We start from the raw sequence: 21,387 nt of genomic DNA on the forward strand, positions 1-21,387 counted from the left end.
TCCTGCCCAGAGAATAGCTCCATTGCCTGCCTCTGCTGTGGTTACAGTTTTCCCAATCCTCAGTGGAATGAAAGTGAGCTGACGCGTGTTAGTTTTACTGTCACCTACAGAGATTTGGAAGACAGCAGTGAAAATTCAGAAGAATCTGCTCAGTTTTTACTCTGCTGCAGTTTATCGTACTCCTGAGCAGGACAGCAGAGCACTGGCATGGTGTTTGCTCACCTAGGAAATCAGCACTGCATCTGTTTACACTCCGTTCACATTTGGAAGGTTTCCTTCACAGCCAGACTCGTTAGGGACTAATTTTCTTTTAAAATGAAAGCTTCGATTCTGCAGAGGGAGATGCACTCACTCGGCACAGTTTCCAACCTATAGCGGGTGAGCGGACTTTTCAGGCCCTATTCTTTCATGCTGCCTGCTTATGCCTGAATCAGCCTCTCTTATATGCACCTCCTGCACAACCATGTAATTGCCACTCAGGCAGGCCTAACAAATTGTAACATCAACTATGCAGATTATAAACTCTTTAGGGTAGGGGGCTTGGATTATGAGCTTCTTGGGGTAATGGGGTCTTATCTTCCTGTCTGTAAAGTATCACACACACCTTTGTTGCTATATAAAGAATAATACACTTCCTATCGAAACATTTCTTTTTCTACATTTCACTCAGAAGCTCTTCACCATATGTATATTTTTGCTGAGTTGCACATGCTGCTATGTCTACAGTCAGTGACCCGACTCAGCGTAAATCTTCTTGTTCAGATAACAAGGCAACACAGAAACAGGAAAAAAAACACACGTCACAGAAAATCTGGAAGACATCCCAAAAAAACCCACTAGACACCATAGAGCCATATGCTTCCCTTAATCATAGATAGCTGCAAAAAGGGAAAACTCTCAAAAATATCACTGTACAAATTAGCTCTGACAATTAATACACATCAGGCCAACCAGTCATGACAGAAATGTTTGTTGTAACTGGCAGTCAGTGTGAATAGAATTACCCTATGAAAACCTTTTTTTTTAAAAAATAAAAACTGTGTCAAATATAGTGAGGAAGCACAGTATCGCTGAACTTACAGCTGTATCTGCAATTCTTATGCTTTTTATATATATGACAAGTGCTCTTAAAAACATTGTGCCGGTGTTGTACAAATTCACAGAATGAATTATCTTTGTCCTGAAGAATCATTGAATTGTAGGACTGGAAAGGTTCTCAAGATGTTATGTAGCCCTGTCCCCTGCACTCATGGCAGCACTAAGTATTCTCTTACAAACTAAATAGAGAAAGGAAAAGACTGAAGGAAAGTGGTACAACATACAGAGAAAGTCAGCAGTAAAGCCAGCTGGTCATTATGAGCCAATGGGGTTCAGCACTTTCCAAAAATCAGGTTCCTTTAATGTGTCTCAAGTTGGGCACCCAAAAATTGAGGCACTCAAAATGATTATGTCTGAAAATGAAAGTTAATACATTTAATAGATATAAGCAAAATGGTTTGAAAATATCACTGGAGACCAAGAGATACTTTTGCACCTAGAAAAAATATATCAACCACAGTCTGATATGTTTGTATGTAGAGCTGGGAAAAACTTTTTGGTTTGCTGACAGTTCTGCCAGGAAAAAAAATTGGTTTGGGTCAAAGCAAATTTGAAAATTAAGAAAAATTTCAACAAAAAGAATGAGGAGTACTTGTGGCATCTTAGAGACTAACAAATTTATTTGAGCATAAGCTTTTGTGGGCTAAAACCCACTTCATCGGATGCATGCAGTGGAAAATACAATAGGAAGAGATATATATATATATACACACACACATACAGAGAACATGAAAAAATGAGTGTTGCCATACCAACTATAATGAGAGTAATCAGTTAAGGTGAGCTATTATCAGCAGGAGAAAAAAAACTTTTGTGGCTGTAATCAGGATGACCCATTTCCAACAGTTGACAAGAAGGTGTGAGTAACAGTAGGGGGGAAAAATAAGCATGGGGAAATAGTTTTACTTTGTATAATGACCCATGCACTCTCAGTCTTTATTCATGCCTAATTTAATGGTGTCCAGTTTGCAAATTAATTCCAATTCAGCAGTTTCTCATTGGAGTCTGTTTTTGAAGTGTTTTTGTTGTAGTATTGCGACTTTTAGGTCTGTAATTGAGTGACCAGGGAGATTGAAGTGTTCTCCGACTGGTTTTTGAATGTTATCATCTTGATGTCTGATGTGTCCGTTTATTCTTTTACATAGAGACTGTCCGATTTGGCCAATATACATGGCAGAGGGGCATTGCTGGCACATGATGGCCTGCATTCACCTGCACATCTACCAATGTGATATATGCCATCATGTGCCAGCAATACCCCTCTGCTATGTACATTGGCCAACGTACAGTATTTTGTATTTGTCAACATTTAAATTTCATCTGTCATTTTGTTGCCCAGTCACCCACAGTTTTGCGATATTCCTTTGTAACATTTTGCAGTCTGCTTTGGACTTAACTATCTTGAGTGATTTTGTATATTCTGCAGACTTTGCCACCACGCTGTTTTAGCCCTTTTTTCTAGATCATTTTTGAATATATTGAACAGATCTGGTCCCAGTACAGATCCTTGGGGGGGACCTTTCTATTTACCTCTCTCCACTGTGAAAACTGATCATTGATTCTTACCCTTTTTTTCCTATCTTTTGACCAGTTACTGATTCATGACAGGACCTTCTCTTTTATCCCATGACGGCTTATTCTACTTAAGAGTCTTTGATAAGGGACCTTGTCAAAGGCTTTCTGAAAGTCCAAGTACACTGAATCACCCTGGTCCATGTTTTGTTGACACCTTCAAAGAATTCTAATAGATTGGTGACGTATGATTTCCCTTTACAAAAGCCATGTTGTCTCTTCCCCAACAAATCATGTTCATCTATGTGTCTGATAATTCTGTTTTTTAATATAGTTTCAAACAATTTGCCTGCTACTGAAGTTAGGCTTACTGGCCTGTAATTGCCAGAATTGGCTCTGTAGTCCCTTTTAAAAATTGGTACAACATTAGTTACCTTTCAGACATAGAGGCTGATTTAGGTGATGGTTTACATACCACAGTAAGGAGTTCTGCAATTTCATATCTGAATTCCTTCAGAACTCTTGGGTGAATACCATCTGGTCCTGTGACTTACTCCTGTTTAATTTTATCAATTTGTTCCAAACCCTCCTCTTATTGATACCTTAAGCTGAGACAGTTCCTTAGATTTGTCACCTAAAAAGAATGGCTCAGGTGTGGGAATCTCCCCCACATCCTCTGCAGTGAAGACTGATTCAAATTCATTTAACGTCTCTGCAACGGCCTTGTCCTGAGTGCTCCTTTAGCACCTTGATCCTCCAGTGGCTCCACTGACTAGTTAATAGGCTTCCTGCTTCTGATGTACTAAAAAAAAAAATATTGCTGTTAGTTTGTGTCTTTCTCTAGTTGCTTTTCAAAGTCGTCTTAGCCTGCCTTATAATACTTTACATTTGACTTGCCAGAGTTTATGCTCCTTTCCATTTTCCTCCCTCGGATTTTACTTCCAATTTTAAAAGGATGCTTCTAATCACCTCTTTTACTCTGCTGTTTAGCCATGGTGGCAGTTTTTTGGTCCTCTTTTTTTACATTTGGGGTATACATTTAGTTTGATCCTCTAGTACGGTGGCTTTTAAATAGTCTTCATGCAGTTTGCAGGCATTTCACCCTTTTGGCTGTTCCTTTTAATAGCTTCATGTTTGTGTAGTTCCCCCTTTTGAAGTTAAATGCTACTGTTGCTGGTTTCTTTGGTGTCCCACCCCCCCCCAAGGATGTTACATTTAATTACATTATGGTCACGACTACTGAGCATTTCAGCTCTTGGACCAGATCCTGTGCTATCAAGAATTACCTCTCCTCTCTTGTAGGTTCTAGGATGATCTGCTCCATGAAGCTGTTATTTATGGTGTCTGGAAATTTTATCTCTGCATCTCTTCCTGAGGTGATGCATACCTAATCACCAACAAGTGTCACCATCCTCATTTGCTATCCTCTTTATTTTTCAAGCATGGAATTTCTGTCCACAGAGATGCTATAGTAGAGGGCTGCAGTCTCTACTGGGTAAAGGTTCCTAGTATATTACATGGATAAAGTGGGCTAAAGATGTTGTATAGCAAAAATAGTAAAAGGAAATCAAAATATTGCATTAAAATGTTTGTTTATATTGACAAATATAATTTATTTTTAGTATTAAATTCACAATGTTCTTGTGTCATTTACTTTGTTAATTTAACTAATTCTTTGTAAATTCAGAGCATGTTAGTAATCTGCTCTTAGATCTTGGCTCAAAAGTGGGATATAGGATTATTTTTCTGAAAGAATTGTTGAGCTTATGCTTGCCACTTAATTATTTTGCCCTGCTACCCTAAGTGACTTCCATCTGAGGATCTCAAAGCACTTTACAAACTTCACAGCATGCTTGTGAAGTAGGTATTATCCCTGTTTTATGGAGGATTGTTAGAGACTAATGGGCTGATTTCAGAGATGCTGTGCATCCAACCACTTGCAGCCGAAGTCAATAAAAACTGTGGGTGACGGATACCTCTGAAAAACCAGACCTTAAGTGATTTGCTGTTGATCACAAAGAAAGCTGTGGCAGACATGAGAAAAGAATCTGTCTTCTGACTCCCAGTCTATTTTGTTAGTATGAAGTAAAATTAGCAAAGTTCTACTGACAGGTTTCAGAGGAACAGCCGTGTTAGTCTGTATTCGCAAAAAGAAAAGGAGTACTTGTGGCACCTTAGAGACTAACCAATTTATTTGAGCATGAGCTTTCGTGAGCCACAGCTCTGATGAAGTGAGCTGTGGCTCACGAAAGCTCATGCTCAAATAAATTGGTTAGTCTCTAAGGTGCCACAAGTACTCCTTTTCTTTTTGCAAAGTTCTACTGTATTTTATAGCTGCTTTTTTCTACTCTGTCCCTTATATAACTATCAAGATGACGAGTGCCTCCTTAGCTGTAACTAATACAAATCTAAACTAAATATTTGTTTTGTATTGTAGATTATTCTGAAAAGCAACTCTAAGTTCCTCTCTTCAGTACTAACTTGTAGTGTCTCTTGTGATCAAGTATTCATGGATAGCTTGTTCCAGCAAATGTAAGTCCACATTTAGATCTGAGTTCTGAAGCTGGAAGTGAAATACACAGTGAGCACAAGTTTGTAAACTTAGTGTTTGACTAACTGCTAAATCATTAAGTATATTTAATATATCCTTGGATTTGCCTTTGTAATAAATGGGTTCTTGTTAGATAATTGATTCCTGAGACATCAGGTTGTTAAGCCCAATTTGGTTTATTCAAGTCAGATTGTCCTGACCAAAGAAAATGTCAGCACAGCAGAGAAAGGCAATTACTTACCAACCTCTGGGGCTACCTGGCTATGTACTTGCACTGGGCCAAATTTACAGGTCTTTATGCCCCCCTCCCTCCTTGTTTATTTTATTTTATATTAAATTTGCAGCTAACTCCGTCAGGTATTATTGTTTGCAGTGTTGTTGTAGCTGTGCTGGTCCCAGAATATGAATGAGACAAGGAGGCTGAGGTTATATCTTTGATTGGACCATTTATTTTATTGTTGTTGGAAGAGAAAAGCTTTTGAGCGTCAGAGAGCTCTTCTTCAGGACCTGCTCGAAAGCTTTTCTCTTCCACCAACAGAAGTTGATCCAATAAAAGATTGGATCCACCTTGTCTCTCTAAATTTTTATTGTCCACTTACTATCAAATGTCTACCTTGCTGTTAGTTGACGAAATAGTTACATACAGTACACTCCAAATTTCCAGAGTACAAAAGGTCACATGAGTTTTGGCCAACAGAGAGAGTTTTTCTTAATTAACTATTTTCCTTTTTGCAGTTACACTTTATGCTTTTGATGACAATTTTATACCAATTTGTTACTAAGATATATATGCTTGTAGTCAGCTCTGTTTAAGCAGTTGCAACAATAAGTTTGCAAAGCTGATTAGTTTTAGATTAAAGCTGTCAAGTAAAAAAATCACGCAATTAATTGCGTGATTAATTGCACTGTTAAATAATAGAATACCATTTATTTAAATATTTTTGGATGTTTTCTACATTTTCAAATATGGTTATTTCAATTACAATACAGAATTGAAAGTGTACTGTGCTCACTTTTGTTTTTGAGTACAAGTGTTTGCACTGTAAAAAACCAAAAATAGTATTTTTCAGTTCACCTAATACAAGTACGTAGTGCAAGCTCTTTATCATGAAAGTTGAACTTACAAATGTAGAATTATGTTGAAAAAAACTGCATTCAGAAATAAAACAATGTAAAATTTCAGAGTCTGCAAGTCCACTCAGTTCTACTTCTTGTTCAGCCATTCGCTCAGACAAACAAGTTTGTTTATGTTTGCAGGAGATAACGCTGCCCGCTTCTTGTTTACAATGTCACCTGAAAGCGAGAACAGGTGTTCTCATCGCACTGTTGTAGCCGGCATCGCAAGATATTTACGCGCTAGATGCACTTAAGATTCATGTGTCCCTTCATGCTTCAACCACCATTCCACAGGACATGCATCCATACTAATGACAGGTTCTGCTCGATAACAATCCAAAGCAGTGCGGACCGACACACGTTCACTTTCATCGTCTGAGTCAGATGCCACCAGCAGAAGGTTGATTTTCTTTTTTGGTGGTTCGGGTTCTGTAGTTTCTGCATAGGAGTGTTGCTCTTTTAAGACTTCTGAAATCTCTCAGATTTTGGAAGGCACTTCAGATTCTTAAATTTTGGGTCGAATGCTGTAGCTATTTTTAGAAACCTCACATTGGTACCTTCTTCGCGTTTTGTCAAATCTGCAGTGAAACTGTTCTTAAAATGAACAACGTGTTGGGTCATCATCCGAGACTGCTTTACAATGAAATATATGGCAGAATGCTAGTAAAACAGAGCAGGGGACATACAATTCTCCCTCAAGGAGTTCATTCACAAATTTCATTAACACGTTATTTTTTTAACAAGCGTCATCAGCAGGGAAGCATGTTTTCTGGAATGGTGGCCAAAGCATGAAGGGGCATACGAATGGTTAGCATATCTGGCCCGTAAATACCTTGCATTGCTCCAGCTACAAAAGTGCCATGCAAATGCCTGTTCTCACTTTCTGGTGACATTGTAAATAAGAATGTAAATGTAACCGAACTTGTTTGTCTGAGTGACTGGCTGAACAAGAAGTAGGACTGAGTGGACTTGTAGGCGCTGACGTTTTACATTGTTTTGGTTTTGAGTGCAGTTATGTAACAAAAAAATCTACATTTGTAAGTTGCACTTTCACAACAAAGATTGCACTACACTACTTGTATGAGGTGAATTGAAAAATTTTTTTTTTTATCATTTTTACAGTGCAAATATTTGTAACAAAAAATACTTTGATTTCAATTACAACACAGAATGCAATATATGTATATGAAAATGTAGGAAAACATCCAAAATATTTAATAAATTTCAATTGGTATTCTATTGTTTAACAGTGCGATTAAAACTGCGATTTTTTTAATTGTGATTGATTTTTGAGTTAATCGCGCGAGTTAACTGCAATTAATCAACAGCCCTACTTTAGATATATTTTTCCCCTCTATAAGCAATGTAAAATGTTTTTGCTGACATTTATTAGCAGCTTTTTAGCCTAACTTCACAAAGCTTCATAGGAGTCTTGATTAACAATTCTTTAGTATCACATAGAGCTTTAGGACTGTGTGTTAAAACCCTCCTCCTCACTGTAATAACATCTTGTCACTGTAATAGTTTATTATGACAACACCTTTACCTCATTAATCTTTGGTGTGATTTGAAATGTTCGTTTAGTAGCTCCAGTTAATACAAATAATAGTGCAAAAGCAAAAAAACTGCCTTAAGGTAAGTGACAAAACAGAATTAATACAGTATAATAATATTAACACAAGAAAATTGTATCTTTAACTGCATGGAAATTATCGATACTTCAGGATTACCATTTTGAATTAGACTTTCAATTGTTCCTTGGACTGGGTCATACTCTTACTAATTAAATAACATGAGTATTCTTTTTATCTTATAACATCTTAAAATTTAGAATTAAAGGATTTATGTGGACCTTGAATTGGGGAACATATTGGTCAAGATTTGTTTCTTTTGAAGTACTATCAATTGTGGTTTCTTTTTTCCAAATTGAGACAGTAGTAATAACTGTGCTCAATGGTAGTTTTTCCTAGAGTTGTAAAACGGAAGTTGTTAATAACTGGACATGTTAGAAAGCCATATTGGTAGCTTTTGCGATTAGGTACCACACAGTCGTGTTCCCTTCATATTACAGGTTATCCTCACAGCTAGATTATGCTATTTGGTGAGTCAGGCAAGACACAGTAGTGGCTAACTCATTGATCTTGTTGGACTCTTCATCTAGTCAAGCATATCCACAGACTGGAATCACGATGCCAATCACATCACGCTTAGATATATACAAATGTTCCTTAACAGAGCAACAGGCTGTTGGAGGGACTCTTCAAATCCTGGATTCATCACAATATACAAAATATTCCAGTATATGCAGGAGTTCCTTATTAACACTTCCTTCCAGGTAACCTATTGAGTGGACAGCTGCCAACCTAACAAATACTTATCCGGAAGGATTAAACATGGGCAAATACAAAATAGAATAAATATATAGCAGACTGGCCATGGAAATACAGTTAATTTTACATCATCGTCATTAAGATGTGGGGTTATTGATCCCAAATTACTCAAGAAACTGGTATTTTGGATATTTGAAATAGCAACTGAGTTATTTTAGAACAGCATTTCTCCAATGCAACCACCAGTGGAGTTTTTTGTGGCTATGACAGCCTCCAAAGAATGGGCGGAGATTGGTGGGGGCAGCAGCCCCTCCCTGCAGCACCCAGCTGTTGCTCCTGAATAGCTGTTACCAATGGCAGTGAAATGTGCCGCCTTGGTGGCTGCAGCATTCGGTCACCAGGGTCCTCTCCAAACTAAATAACTGAATTAGACATCAGTACATTGTTAGGATTTAAATCCTATAATTTAGATCAATTATAAATTTTAGGGTAAAACTTTGTTTTAAACCTGCTTAACAATAGCATAATTAAAGAGAAGAAAGAAAATAAGGAAGAATAAACCAGTGGTTAGCTATTAAAGAAATATCAGAAAGGAAGGAGTTTGTAAAGGCATTAAAATTAGCAAGGTAAATAGCAAAGCATTTGAACATACAAGATCTATGACAAGTTATTTTAGCTGTTTTTGGAAGAGGTCGCCTGTCTCTGTTTAGCATGATTCACGGAAGCTTCCCGCTTTGTCACACTGAAGCTATCTTTTGGTAACTGGTTGCGCCTTTCTTTGCCTTCCTAACTTTCTACTTTTATTTATTTATTTTTTTAGTATGCTGTACTCTTATTGATCTTATCTCTTGCTTTTTGTAAATTGTGAGAGAAGAAGCTGGTTCTGTTTCTAACACTCAATTTGGCACTTGAACTTTTTAGGGTTTTTTTAAACCTTTGTTCTCTGTCTGAGTTACATAGAGGACAAGCACAACCTTAGGGCGTTTCCTACATTTTGCAGGTGGTGCAAATATAATACTCCCTGACTATAAGCATATATATTTAAGCATTTGCAAAAACAGATTACCACCTTTATATATATTTTCACTCTAAGTAATTTAAAATCTGTTTTTAACATAAGATCCTTCTTAGCCTAACTTCACAAAGTTTTATGTGAGTCTTAATAAACAAACCTTTAGCATAACTTAGAGCTATACATTACCACCTTGAAAGCAAAAATACTGAAATTTTGTTTCTAATCATTCTTTTAAACTACTAACATGGCAACTTGACAACATGGAAAGTGCTCCTGGAAAAACACACTTAAGTTGCTAATAAGTCATAGAATCATAGAAATGTAGGGCTGGAAGGGACCTTGAGAAGTCATCAACCTCCCTTGGTAACCTATTCCAGAGCTTAACTACCCTTATAGTTAGAAAGTTTTTCCTAGTATCTTTTCCTAATATCTCCTAAATCTCACTTGCTGCAGAGCAAGCCCCTCTGCATACAAAACACAGCCTATGTTACCTGGAAACCCCTTCTACTTGGCCACAGCCTGTTTGCCAGAAAAATGAATGTTTCCAAAGTTAGCTCTTAAAATTAACAAACAAAACTACTATACATAAATGCTAATACGTCAAAAAGTCCAAGGGACTGGACCGATCCTGATCTGTGACTAATGACTGCTCAGCGTAGCAGAAGGAAATACACAGGTACCCATAAGCTTCCAATTTGGGAACATGTACGGCAGTCCAGCTATTCATGGCCCAAAACAGATGAGATCAAATAATTTCTGTCTATGTCCCAGCCTAAGAAAACATGTTGAAGCCACTGTTGCATATTTTTCAATAGCCACTACACTGGTGATATTCACAGAAATGTTTTTCAAGGCAAAGGGAAAAAAAGATTCCAAAAAACTCCAGATGTGCCAAACAAGGACTGGCACGAAGTAAATCCAAGGACTGGGTGGGAGAAAAGTGACAGAGTTGGGAATCTAGGTCTCCTGAATGCAAGCCCACTTCTCATACTACTAGAATAATGATATGGGGCTTTTTCAGTTATCAGAGGCAACATATAGGAATGTTGCTGAAAATAAGCAACATCTTTAGAAACATTGCAAAAAGTAAGCAATATTTTCCATCAGAGGTTGAAATTTACCACCAGCAATGGAGGCAGTAAGTGAAGGCTACAGATTTAGGTTTTTCTCATAAGCTTGAAGTTCAGTACCTGAAAAATATGTTTAAACATTATTTAAATGAAATAGTTAAAGCAACATATTTTTCCAAATGTTACAACTCAAACTAGCTTTTCTCATGCATTCAGGATTAGAGCTACATTTCCTATGTCTCAAACTTATGCCAAACTTAAGATGGCACCTTATTTTGGAGTGCTAATTATTCTTTATTACAGTTGAAACACTACATGTTTAGTGACCATCTTTATAAAGATGTAGTGATTAAGATTTCTTACATCATGTGACATATTAACTTTAAGAATTTATCTTATTGCCTTTTGGAGCTAGATAGATGACAGAAAAAAACCAAGTCATTTCACATGTTCCACCGGTGGTCTGGAAATACCACACATCTTATTGTGATTAGCTATTAATGACTATGTTGTAACCAAGGATTATGTAGGTTCTGGTAGCATTTGGTCATCTACCCATTAAGCAAAACCTTTTGGCAAGATTTTTTTTTAGTAAGAAACTGAAAGACTAAATAAGGCCTTGAATAGCTTTATTGAAATCTGTATAAATAAACATGCGCAATTGAAATGTAAACCCAAGTGAACTCAAGTGCAGACAAAATTTTAACCTCTGTCATGCAGGAGGTTAGTTTACATTAAAAAAAACTCAGAAAGCAGCTTTAAAATACCAGGATGAAACACCAGCTTTAATATCAAGGTATAATGCAAAGCCATGTCCAACATACCTCATTTATATCCTGGTCAAATGCAATTTTTTTAAACTTTTTAATGCTAACATAAATAAATAATTTACCAAAATGTGCACTCACAGAGTGAACTTTTATTTACAATACACAATTTATAACCTATTGTATTCGATTAGTTCAAGTGAAGAACATCATACTTTTTGCTTTTCATAACAGTGGGACACAAAGCAATTTTTCAGGTAGTAGATATGTGAAGTGTGCTCCCACACTTAAGAGCGCCTATCGAAGGCAGTATTGTATACAAATCAACAATACATTTGTCCAACTAGATCAAAGGGAAAGCAGCAAATTAAAAATGTTTCAAACTGTCACACTTATTTTTGGCATCCTGGACCCTTGAACATGGTTAACTAAAATCCAATTCAAGGTTTGTATGCTTTATATACTGTACAGGTTCTGACTCTTGAACATGCAAATGTCAATTCTCCTATAATAAGTTACCTTTTGAGAAAAGCTGTAAGGCTATGGTGAATTCCATCAGGAACACACAAAGAAAATTAACAGACCTACCTTTAAAACCAATTGTTCATTAACAATTTAAAGGCAAGTTATGTGGAAAAAATTCTTTTATCTAAGCCTGACGCACAGTCATTACTATGGATACAGAATACTATTAAATTTGTCCCTATTACAAAGTAGTTTGAAAGCTGCCAAACTACCCACATGGGCGGGGAACTTACAGCACAATTTTAAATTTTGGAGTGACACCAGATTAAAGTTATGCATGTCTTATAAGCAAGATAACAGGAATTATAATGTCAACCTAGTAGATCCAACAAGGAACAAGGGATACTTACATTTAATTGAAAAATGTTTGTTAATTCAGCATGAAATCCAGAACCTGTTCCACAGCAGCAGTAAGATGAACATAATATTCTGGATGTTTAACTATTCCACAAAAGGTTAAAACACCTTTTCAAGATATTTTCTTCTATCATGATTGAGTTTACAATTGGTCAACATTAATTTCTAGGGAGAAACTTGAAAATTTGGTGTTTCAGGAATACTACTTCTCATATTTATGCCACATGTACTAGCTAAATAATAGTAGTACATGTGACAGCCTAATATACATGAATAAAATCATCCAAAAACTAGGCTCTCCACCGTAGTATTCTCGTAATACTAAGAAAATAAATGACCAAAGTCCACAAATTTAACATTTTAGTTATTAACTCACATCCCAAATGAAGAAAACATAATTCATCAAAACAGCAGCAGAAAACTTAAAAGGGGTTTATTTGTGATATCCTATAGATAGCTTGTGAATACAAGACTGTAAATGTATTAGAGACAATTTCTGTTAAAGTTTTCATTGTGTTTCACTTCAAGTACTGCACATGTTAAAATGCAATAAAGGATTTACATTCTGTTATCTGAAATTCCCCATCTCAGATTTTATTTTTAATTTGGTGGGCAATTTCATTCTTTCTATAGATATCTCCAATGAGAAAGTCTTTCTTTTTATGGCTTCTAGGTCTTCTATTAGTTAGTGTGCATACAATTTTCATTTTCTATATCATTCTCATTGCTGTCTTCATCACTCTCTAACGGGATGCCTGTGGCAGCTGAAGCACCTTGTTTAGTTTCCCGATCAAGAGGGAAAAACCCAGTTCCGCTGATAGTGTCCTGTCTCTGGTAGAAGAGCACATATGCTGCTTTGGACTGTCAAACAAGAAAAAACAAACTGTTACTACCTTAATGATCATCAAAGGCAAATCTTTTGCTTTTTGGGACAAGGTCTCCCATCAACATAGCTTTGTCTCCATGGGGGTTAGGTCATAAAAAACTATGTTGCGTGGGGTGTGGATTTTTCACACCCCCGAGCAACGTAGTTATACTGATATAGGTCTGCAGTGTTGACCTGGCCTGAGTTAGTGTCCCAGACCTGAAGAGGAGTTTGGTGTAAACTTGAAAGCTTGTGTCTCTCACCTGCAGAAGTTGGTCCAATAAAAGATATTACCTCACCCACCTTGTGTCTCTAACAACGAGTGCTACCTTTATTAGCCTTCCATGATTGTAAGTATGTAATTGTTTTATGTTGGGAGTGTTGGATTTTCTAGGAAACAAGATTCATTCACAGCTCAGTACAATTTTTTGGGATGGGTAGGGGAGGAAATTTGAATAAGTTTATAGTTAACTTAAATTCCACCCCCACAAAGAAGCCATATTTATCAGTATAAACATATGCCCTATATCACTGCAGTTTGCTCTGACAAACTACTGTAGTGTCACAATGCCGGTGTCAGAGTATACAACAGCAAACAAAGAATCAAGTTTCCCCCACCCCCCTGGCTACATTAAATCAAATACAACAAATGAAGAATTACCAAGCAAGGCAGAAATGAATACCATGCAGAAATAAGCCAATTGACACATTAAAATGACCCCTCTGCATACAAGTGTCTCGATTCTCTCCCATCCTGTGTTGTTTTGGTCAAGAAGTAATGGGATTTTAACTAAGAAAATTTAGCACCTAACTCACTTACATGGCCAATTTTGAACATCTTCAATGTTTGCATAAGGAACCTAGAATTTAGCAATTGGAGATCACTATAAATTATATATATGATGAGTTGCCTGGATAGACTGTTGAAATTTCTAGCACTGGGAGGAGGTATTTTTTCATGCTTTGTGTGTATATAAAAAGATCTTCTACACTTTCCACAGTATGCATCCGATGAAGTGAGCTGTAGCTCACGAAAGCTTATGCTCAAATAAATTGGTTAGTCTCTAAGGTGCCACAAGTCCTCCTTTTCTTTTAGCACTAAATCCTAATTGCTGTGACTCAAACAAACAAGGACAAGATTAACGGAACTCAAGAAAGCACCAGAGGAAATGTCTAATCAAATTTATGGCAACTCCAGGGATTTTACCATACTATTGTAAGATTATTTTAAGAAATGTTCAGTGTTGTCAAAGCTGACACCCTTAGTTTAATGGCATCACGTCACACTGAAAAACAACCTGGAGAAATCAGACAAATGAATTTGGCAAGTATTATTTAGTTCTGTTGTCTAGTAATGAATGTGTGCACTTAAATAAGGGCTCTCTTTCTGAGAGCAGCTCTTTCCACGTGGATGCTATAGTAAATAATCATGTATTTGACATCACAGTCTGGTGTCATAAGTTCAACATTATGTCTACACTTATAAGTCTAAATGGGATAATATGAAATGCTCAGAAAACAATCCTAGTGAACAAAAACACTAAAAACATCTTCCGTTAACATGCAAAGTAGAGTAAATGTATATAATGTATAAATTAGGGCTGTCAAGCGATTAAAAAAACTTAATTGTGACTAATCACACTGTTAAACAAGAGAATACCATTTATTTAAAATATTTTTGGATGTTTTCCAAATTTTAAATACACCTCTACCCCGATATAACACGAATTCGGATATAACGCGGTAAAGCAAAAATGTTTTTCTGTCTCGTCTATAACACTGGCTCTCAAACTGGGGGTCGCGACCCGGTTATGTGGGGGTCCAAGCCCCAACCCCAGCACATGGCTGCAAGTTGCGAGCCCCGACCCCAGCGCTGGGCTGTGAGCCCCGACCCAGACGCATGGCTGCAAGCCCCGACCCCGACAGGGACACGCTGCTGCGAGCCCCGACCCCGGGCTGTGAGCCCCAACCCTGTCAGGGCTGCATTGCTGCGAGCTCCGACTCTGGCACACAGCTGCGAGCCCCAACCCCGGGCTTGATGTGAAGGGCGACATCAGATGTGCCCTTTCTAAAACAACAACACCAAGAATAAAATTTCTTGTGTCAAATACTGTACTAATAACGGAAATGCTCGAGGCCAAAGCAAGTTCGATATAACGTGATTTCCCCTGTAACACGGTAAGATTTTTTGACTCCAGAGGACCGAATTATATCGGGGTAGAGGTGTATATTGATTTCAATTTCAAACACAGAATACAAAGTGTACAATGCTCACTTTATATTTATTTATTATAAATATTTGCAATGTAAAAATAGAAATAATATTTTTCAATTCATGAAATACAAGTACTGTAGTGCAATCTCTATCATGAAAGTTGAATTTACAAATGTATAATTATGCACAAAAAATAACTGCATTCAAAAATAAAAATTTCAAACTTTAGAGCCCTACAAGTCCACTCAGTCTTACTTCTTGTTTAGCCAATCACTCGGACAAGTTTGTTTACATGTGCAAGAGATAATGCTGCCCGGTTCTTGTTGACATCACCTGAAAGTGAGAACAGGCATTTGCATGTCACTGTTGTAGCCAGCATCACAAAATATTTACGTGCCAGATTCATATGTCCCTTCATGCTTCAACCACCATTCCAGAGGACATGCGTCCATGCTGATGATGGGTTCTGCTCGATAACGATCCAAAGCAGCATAGGCCAATGCATGTTCATGTCCATCATCTGAGTCAGATGCCTCCAGCAGAAGGTTTAATTTTCTTTTTTGGTGGTTCGGGTTCTGCAGTTTCTGCAGAGTGTTGCTCTTTTAAGACTTCTGAAATCTCTCAGATTTTGGAAGGCACTTCAGATTCTTAAACCTTGGTTTGAGTGCTGTAGCTATTTTTAGAAATCTCACATTGGTACCTTCTTTGCGTTTTGTGACATCTGCAGTGAAAGTGTTCTTAAAATGAACAACATGATGGGTCATCATCTGAGACTGCTATAACGTGAAATATATGGCAGAATGTGGATAAAACACAGAGCAGGAGACAGACATACAACTCTCCCCCAAGGAGTTCAGTCACAATGTAATTAACACATTTTTTAATGAGAGTCATCAGCATGGAAGCATGTCCTCTGGAATGGTGGCTGAAGCATGAAGAGGCATACAAATGTTCAGCATATCTGGAATGTAAATACCTTGCAATGCTGGCTACAAAAGTGCCATGGGAACACCTGTTCTTACTTTCAGGTGACACTGTAAACAAGAGGCGGGCAGCATTATCGCCCATAAATGTAAACAAACTTGTTTGTCTTAGCGATTGGCTGAACAAGAAGTAGGACTGAGTGGACTTGTAAGCTCTACAGCAGTGGTTCTCAAACTTCATTGTACCGTGACTTCCTTCTAACAATAAAAATTACTACCCAGGAGTGGGACTGAAGCCTGAGCCTCAAGAGCTTCAGGCCCAGGGAGTGGGCTTGGGCATCAGTTTCCACACTGGGCCCCAGAAAGTCTAAGCAAGCCCTGGCGACCCCATTAAAATGGGATTGCGACCCACTTTGGGGTCCCAACCTACAGTTTGAGAACTGCTGTTCTAAAGTTATACATTGTTTTGTTTTTGAGTGCAGTTATGTAACAAAAAAAAATCTACATCTATAAGTTGCACTTTCACAACAAAGAGATTGCCCTACCGTACTTGTATGAGGTAAATTGCAAAATATTATTTCTTTAGTTTGTCATTTTTACAGTACAAATATTTGTAATAAAATATAAAGTGAGCACTGTACACTTTATATTCTGTATTGTAATTGAAATAAATATATTTGAAAATGTAGAAAAACATCCAAAAATATGTTATAAATTTCTATTGGTATTCTATTGTTTAACAGCGCGATTAAAACTCAACAAAGTTAATTGCATGAGTTAATTGTGATTAATCGACAGCCCTAGTATAAATGCAACATTATATCTGAACATTTTTCAAAATCCCTTTAAGGTTTCAATGGTGTCCCTCCCTCCCCCCCGCATTAATTAATATTAGACACATGTCCTTTTCTTCCCTCTTTGCAGTTGCTTTCTCACAAGAGAGGTGAGCTCTGGCTTGCTAGTTTGGGGTGGGAGAGTGTTTTAAAGGTAGAATTTAATAAACAGGGCAAAGTTTGCTGAGCAAGAGTTTGAACCATTACCTTAAGACCGGTAGATAGCTGTTGCTACGCTTAAAATATAACAAACATGCAAACAGTCCTCAGACTTCTGCTGAAATCTGCTGGTTTTTGAAATGTAAACAAAAACTTGTGTGTATTTGCACTGTCCCTTACACAAATAAAAAAACAAGGATACTTGCCACTATTTGGTCCTCAGATGCAGTTGATACACTACTGTCATCAAAGTAGTACCATTTTCCATCATCTTTATTTTTTGCAAAAGCAGTATCTAGGACCCAAAAGAAGCATGTTACCTTTGAATGTATCTGGGACCCAAAAGAAGCATGTTAACATAAGAAGCAGTATCTAGGACCCAAAAGAAGCATGTTAACATAAGAACTTTGGCAACTGAGCAAAATAAATCTATAGAGGATCCAAGCTGGTCCTCATCAAACATATGACTTTTGAATCTTCTTATAGATAATATGGTATAAACTTATTAACAGTAGCCATATCATTGCTATAAGATTCATACTTCCAACCAGCCTTTTTCTTTTTCATTATGTTGACCCAAGTATTCCAGGTTTAGGTATTTTTTCACCCCATTAACAGCAAGAAAAGCATATGCCAATTTAGCTTTCACCTTATCAAAAAGAGCATTTAAAGGATAGGGCAGTCAGCCAGAATAAAGGATCTTAGAGGCTTTTACCCACCTCTTCATTCCTCTCCTCCCTTTGAATGAGAGGCATAATTGCATATAAAATCTCAGACCAGGAAGGCAAAGCGAGTTATATTACAGCACTGTAGTGCTTTTTGGAGGATAAATATGTCCCTTCCATGACAGACTCAGCCAACACAAATTTCAAAAGAACTTAACACTATTCTCAAAAGCTCATCTCAAATAGATATTTGTGTTCAACTAGTGTATACATTTCAAGGAACAGAATTAAATGACATGGATTTGGGTTTTTTTTTGCCCTTTGGCCATTTTTAAAAAATGCAGCTGATTAATAAGAGTCAGTTTTAGTGCTAATAAAGAGTCAAAATAAAACACGAAAAGAAAGTTAGTAAGTAAAATGATGGTGTTCAAAATTAACTTACAATGCCCTCCTCCCATTCCTCCATAGTGGTTGGACACAGCAATCAAATTATAGCGGCAAGGCCCTGCATTTGGATTAATGAGGAACTCTGACATATCCAAGTCACTGTTTAAAGAAAAACTCATATTATGTTAATGTTTTTTTCCAACTGCTGCTTAACATTTGAGTGTTGTCTTCGGGCCCTTTTATTTTAAAATCTATCCTACTGGAGCCAAACAGTGGCACAAAGCCTCATATACAGGAAAACACAACTGACACAATATTGGAAAGGTTGGGAGTGCACATGCTCTCTCTCTCTTCTGATCTATAACAGGTATGGGATCAGAGTTTGTACATACACACCCTTCTCTATTCTCAAATTTACATAAAAAATAATGTAAACATAAGTTAGCTTCAAACAAACACCTGTCCTGGCTTCCACTTTGTTCAACTGCCTGTATACGGTACCTTAACATACATTAACCTGTAGCTGTCAAAGTCAAACATCTCCTTCCAGAGTCCTTTGCCCAATACCACTCAGTGAATTATTTTTCACACCTATCTGACTATTTTACTTGTTTCATGTTACTCAGTCCTCCCTCCCACAGCCTACATTTTCTAGGTCCTCTGCTCAGGAGTATTGCTTTTTCCCCATTAGTGCTTGACTTGATCTGTAAATCTGAACTAACCTATTTTGCAAATTAAGCATGGACCCATTGTATATAACTCTTAATTAAAACGTATTTAATTTAATCTCAAAATGTCAGGCATGTTAGAAATGTGAAGGCTAACATTTAAATATTTCAATTCAAAAGTTTTTCTTACTTTATTGGAAAATCAACCAATGTATCCAGCTTGTCCCTCATATATCTGCTGTAAGAAAAGCGCTTTAGATGTACTACCAGTACTGGGGGCAGTGACCACAAATCTAACTTTTTGGTTGCTTGCTGATGTTCTTTACAGTTTGGACAATACCTAAAAGAAAGACAGTCACTTTAGCATTCGTAAAGAGTGCAGGTGTTGAAGTGTATCACCAACAAGAAAGATATATCAGGTTGGAAGCTGAATGTGTAAACCTTCAGTTCACTGTTTAACGGCCTGAACCTGAAAGATAGCGCTCTTGAAATTAATGTGAGCTGTGGGTGCTCAAGCACTCCAGGGATCAAGACTTATTTTTAATATTTGAAATATAAACATAAAGGAAAAAAGTCAAATAGCAAAGATACTATATAATATGCCTTGGTGCTGGTCTTTATAGGTTTTTTTAAAGCAGAAAAAATTTAACCTTCTGAACTCAAAAGAAGCTGAAGGAATATGGAAAATTTCAGCAAGTTATGAGCATCTGGAAAGAAAGAGCTTACTTACCAGTAACTGTGGTTCTTCAAGTGTCACTTCTCACATCCACACTTGTGGGATATGCTCCCACCCCACTGCCATTGAACTTAGAGCATTCAAGAAATGCAGTGACCACTGCAACCACAAAAGCTCCCACTAACAGCAATGGACATTTGTAACAGAGATAAGAGGCTGTGAAATCCCTAGCTGCCTTGGTTCCGTCTTCTGAATCTTTGAGAGAATATAATTCCAAAGAAGTAGGGAAGGTGGGGCAGGTAAGAATCATGAAAAATAATCTTTTCTTTGAAGCAGCCTCCGCATATTTCCACTTAGGCAAATGTAAGTAACAGTATAACTGCTAGGAAGGCAGGCTAAGTTCTAATTAGAAAGGACTGCAGAACTGCCCTCCCAAAACAAACATCACATCAAGATGACAAATTAAGAGAATGGCGCTGCATAAAGAAAATTTCAGGTAGAATATTGAATATTTCTATGATGGAATCCTTGCTGAAGCAGGTCAATGATGTTGCTTTAGCCCTACAAGCCTGAGCTCCAAGGCTACCAGGTGCTGATACCAAAGCCAAAGGGCAATTTTAATTTTTAATTTAGATTCTAGGAAATGTTTAAAAACCCTCTGGGTGCCTTTGATAGACATTAAAAATACAATCTAGCTTAAAGAAAAACAAGTGTACCAACTTCCCAGCCGAAAGAGGGAAAGAGAAAAAAAGCCATGGTCAGCATATGTGCATTTTGATAGGCTCTAAGTGGAAATGACATTCTTCTTACACTGCTTTCCAAAAGATACAAAAAAAGTTCAGGTAACTTCTTATATAAAACTTAGTTTTATCCAATTAAAAACCTCAAAGCCCTCTTAACATTGAGGGTGTGGGCATCTACCTTTCCCTGTTGAGAATGACATTTTGGAAAGAAAACCAGGATATTACATAGTCTGGTTTAGATGGAACCAGTCAGTTTATTTATTTATTTATTTAAAGATAAGCATCTTGGATGAACCTGCATGATCATGACAACTTTGTGCCTTTGGAATATGGCAAAGGGACGATCAGCCATCAAAGCCTGCAAGTCTCTCACCTTTCTTGAAGTTATAATTTTGATTCAGAAAGCTGTTAGTGACTAATGGAATAAAGTGGACTTTCCCCAAAGTTTCAAAGGTCACAGTCATTAACTATGACAAGCGTTAAGTTGACATCTCCCATCAGGACATGCTCTCCATGTGGTGGGACGTTTGAAGAGTCTATGAGAGTGTGTGGTATGTTGAGATGGTAGACAAATAACTTTTGATTACATGAAGAGGCAAAGAAACTTCAGCTATATTAAACAGTCCATAATACATTAAGTAGAGCACAGCACAGAGATAGGCACTAATCTGCTGCCACAGAGAAAACCTTTTCCATTTCTAGGTGTAACATTTCAATGTGATTTTTTTCTTTGACTGCTACAAGATACTCTGAACCATTGCAGACGTCAGTGTCCCATGATCTAAGCTGCAAGATTAAGTGAACCAAGACCATCCCATTTTGGAGTAAGGATATCTGATGATTAATCCAGGAGATTCATATACCCGTACTTCCCAAGACCTGCCCTGACAGCGCTGGCCAGTTTGTGTTTAT

General features: G+C 37.3%; 1 protein-coding gene across 3 annotated transcripts in view; it reads right to left on the bottom strand.

Moving 5' to 3' along the window:
* Positions 1 to 11,304: 11,304 nt before the first annotated feature.
* USP15 (ubiquitin specific peptidase 15) overlaps positions 11,305 to 21,387 on the bottom strand; it is a 138,573-nt gene continuing 128,490 nt past the window's right edge. For all 3 annotated transcript variants that reach the window (XM_048835942.1, XM_048835941.1, XM_048835943.2), the window contains 4 exons: positions 19,247 to 19,396; positions 18,444 to 18,547; positions 17,543 to 17,631; positions 11,305 to 13,202 (listed from right to left, as the gene is read on the bottom strand). In XM_048835942.1, the coding sequence (XP_048691899.1) occupies positions 13,023 to 13,202; positions 17,543 to 17,631; positions 18,444 to 18,547; positions 19,247 to 19,396 (523 nt within the window). In that variant the 3' untranslated portion in view covers positions 11,305 to 13,022. The remainder of the gene's footprint in view (positions 13,203 to 17,542; positions 17,632 to 18,443; positions 18,548 to 19,246; positions 19,397 to 21,387) is intronic.

This window comes from Caretta caretta, chromosome 1 (assembly GCF_965140235.1).
Source record: "Caretta caretta isolate rCarCar2 chromosome 1, rCarCar1.hap1, whole genome shotgun sequence".
Taxonomy (NCBI): domain Eukaryota; kingdom Metazoa; phylum Chordata; order Testudines; family Cheloniidae; genus Caretta; species Caretta caretta.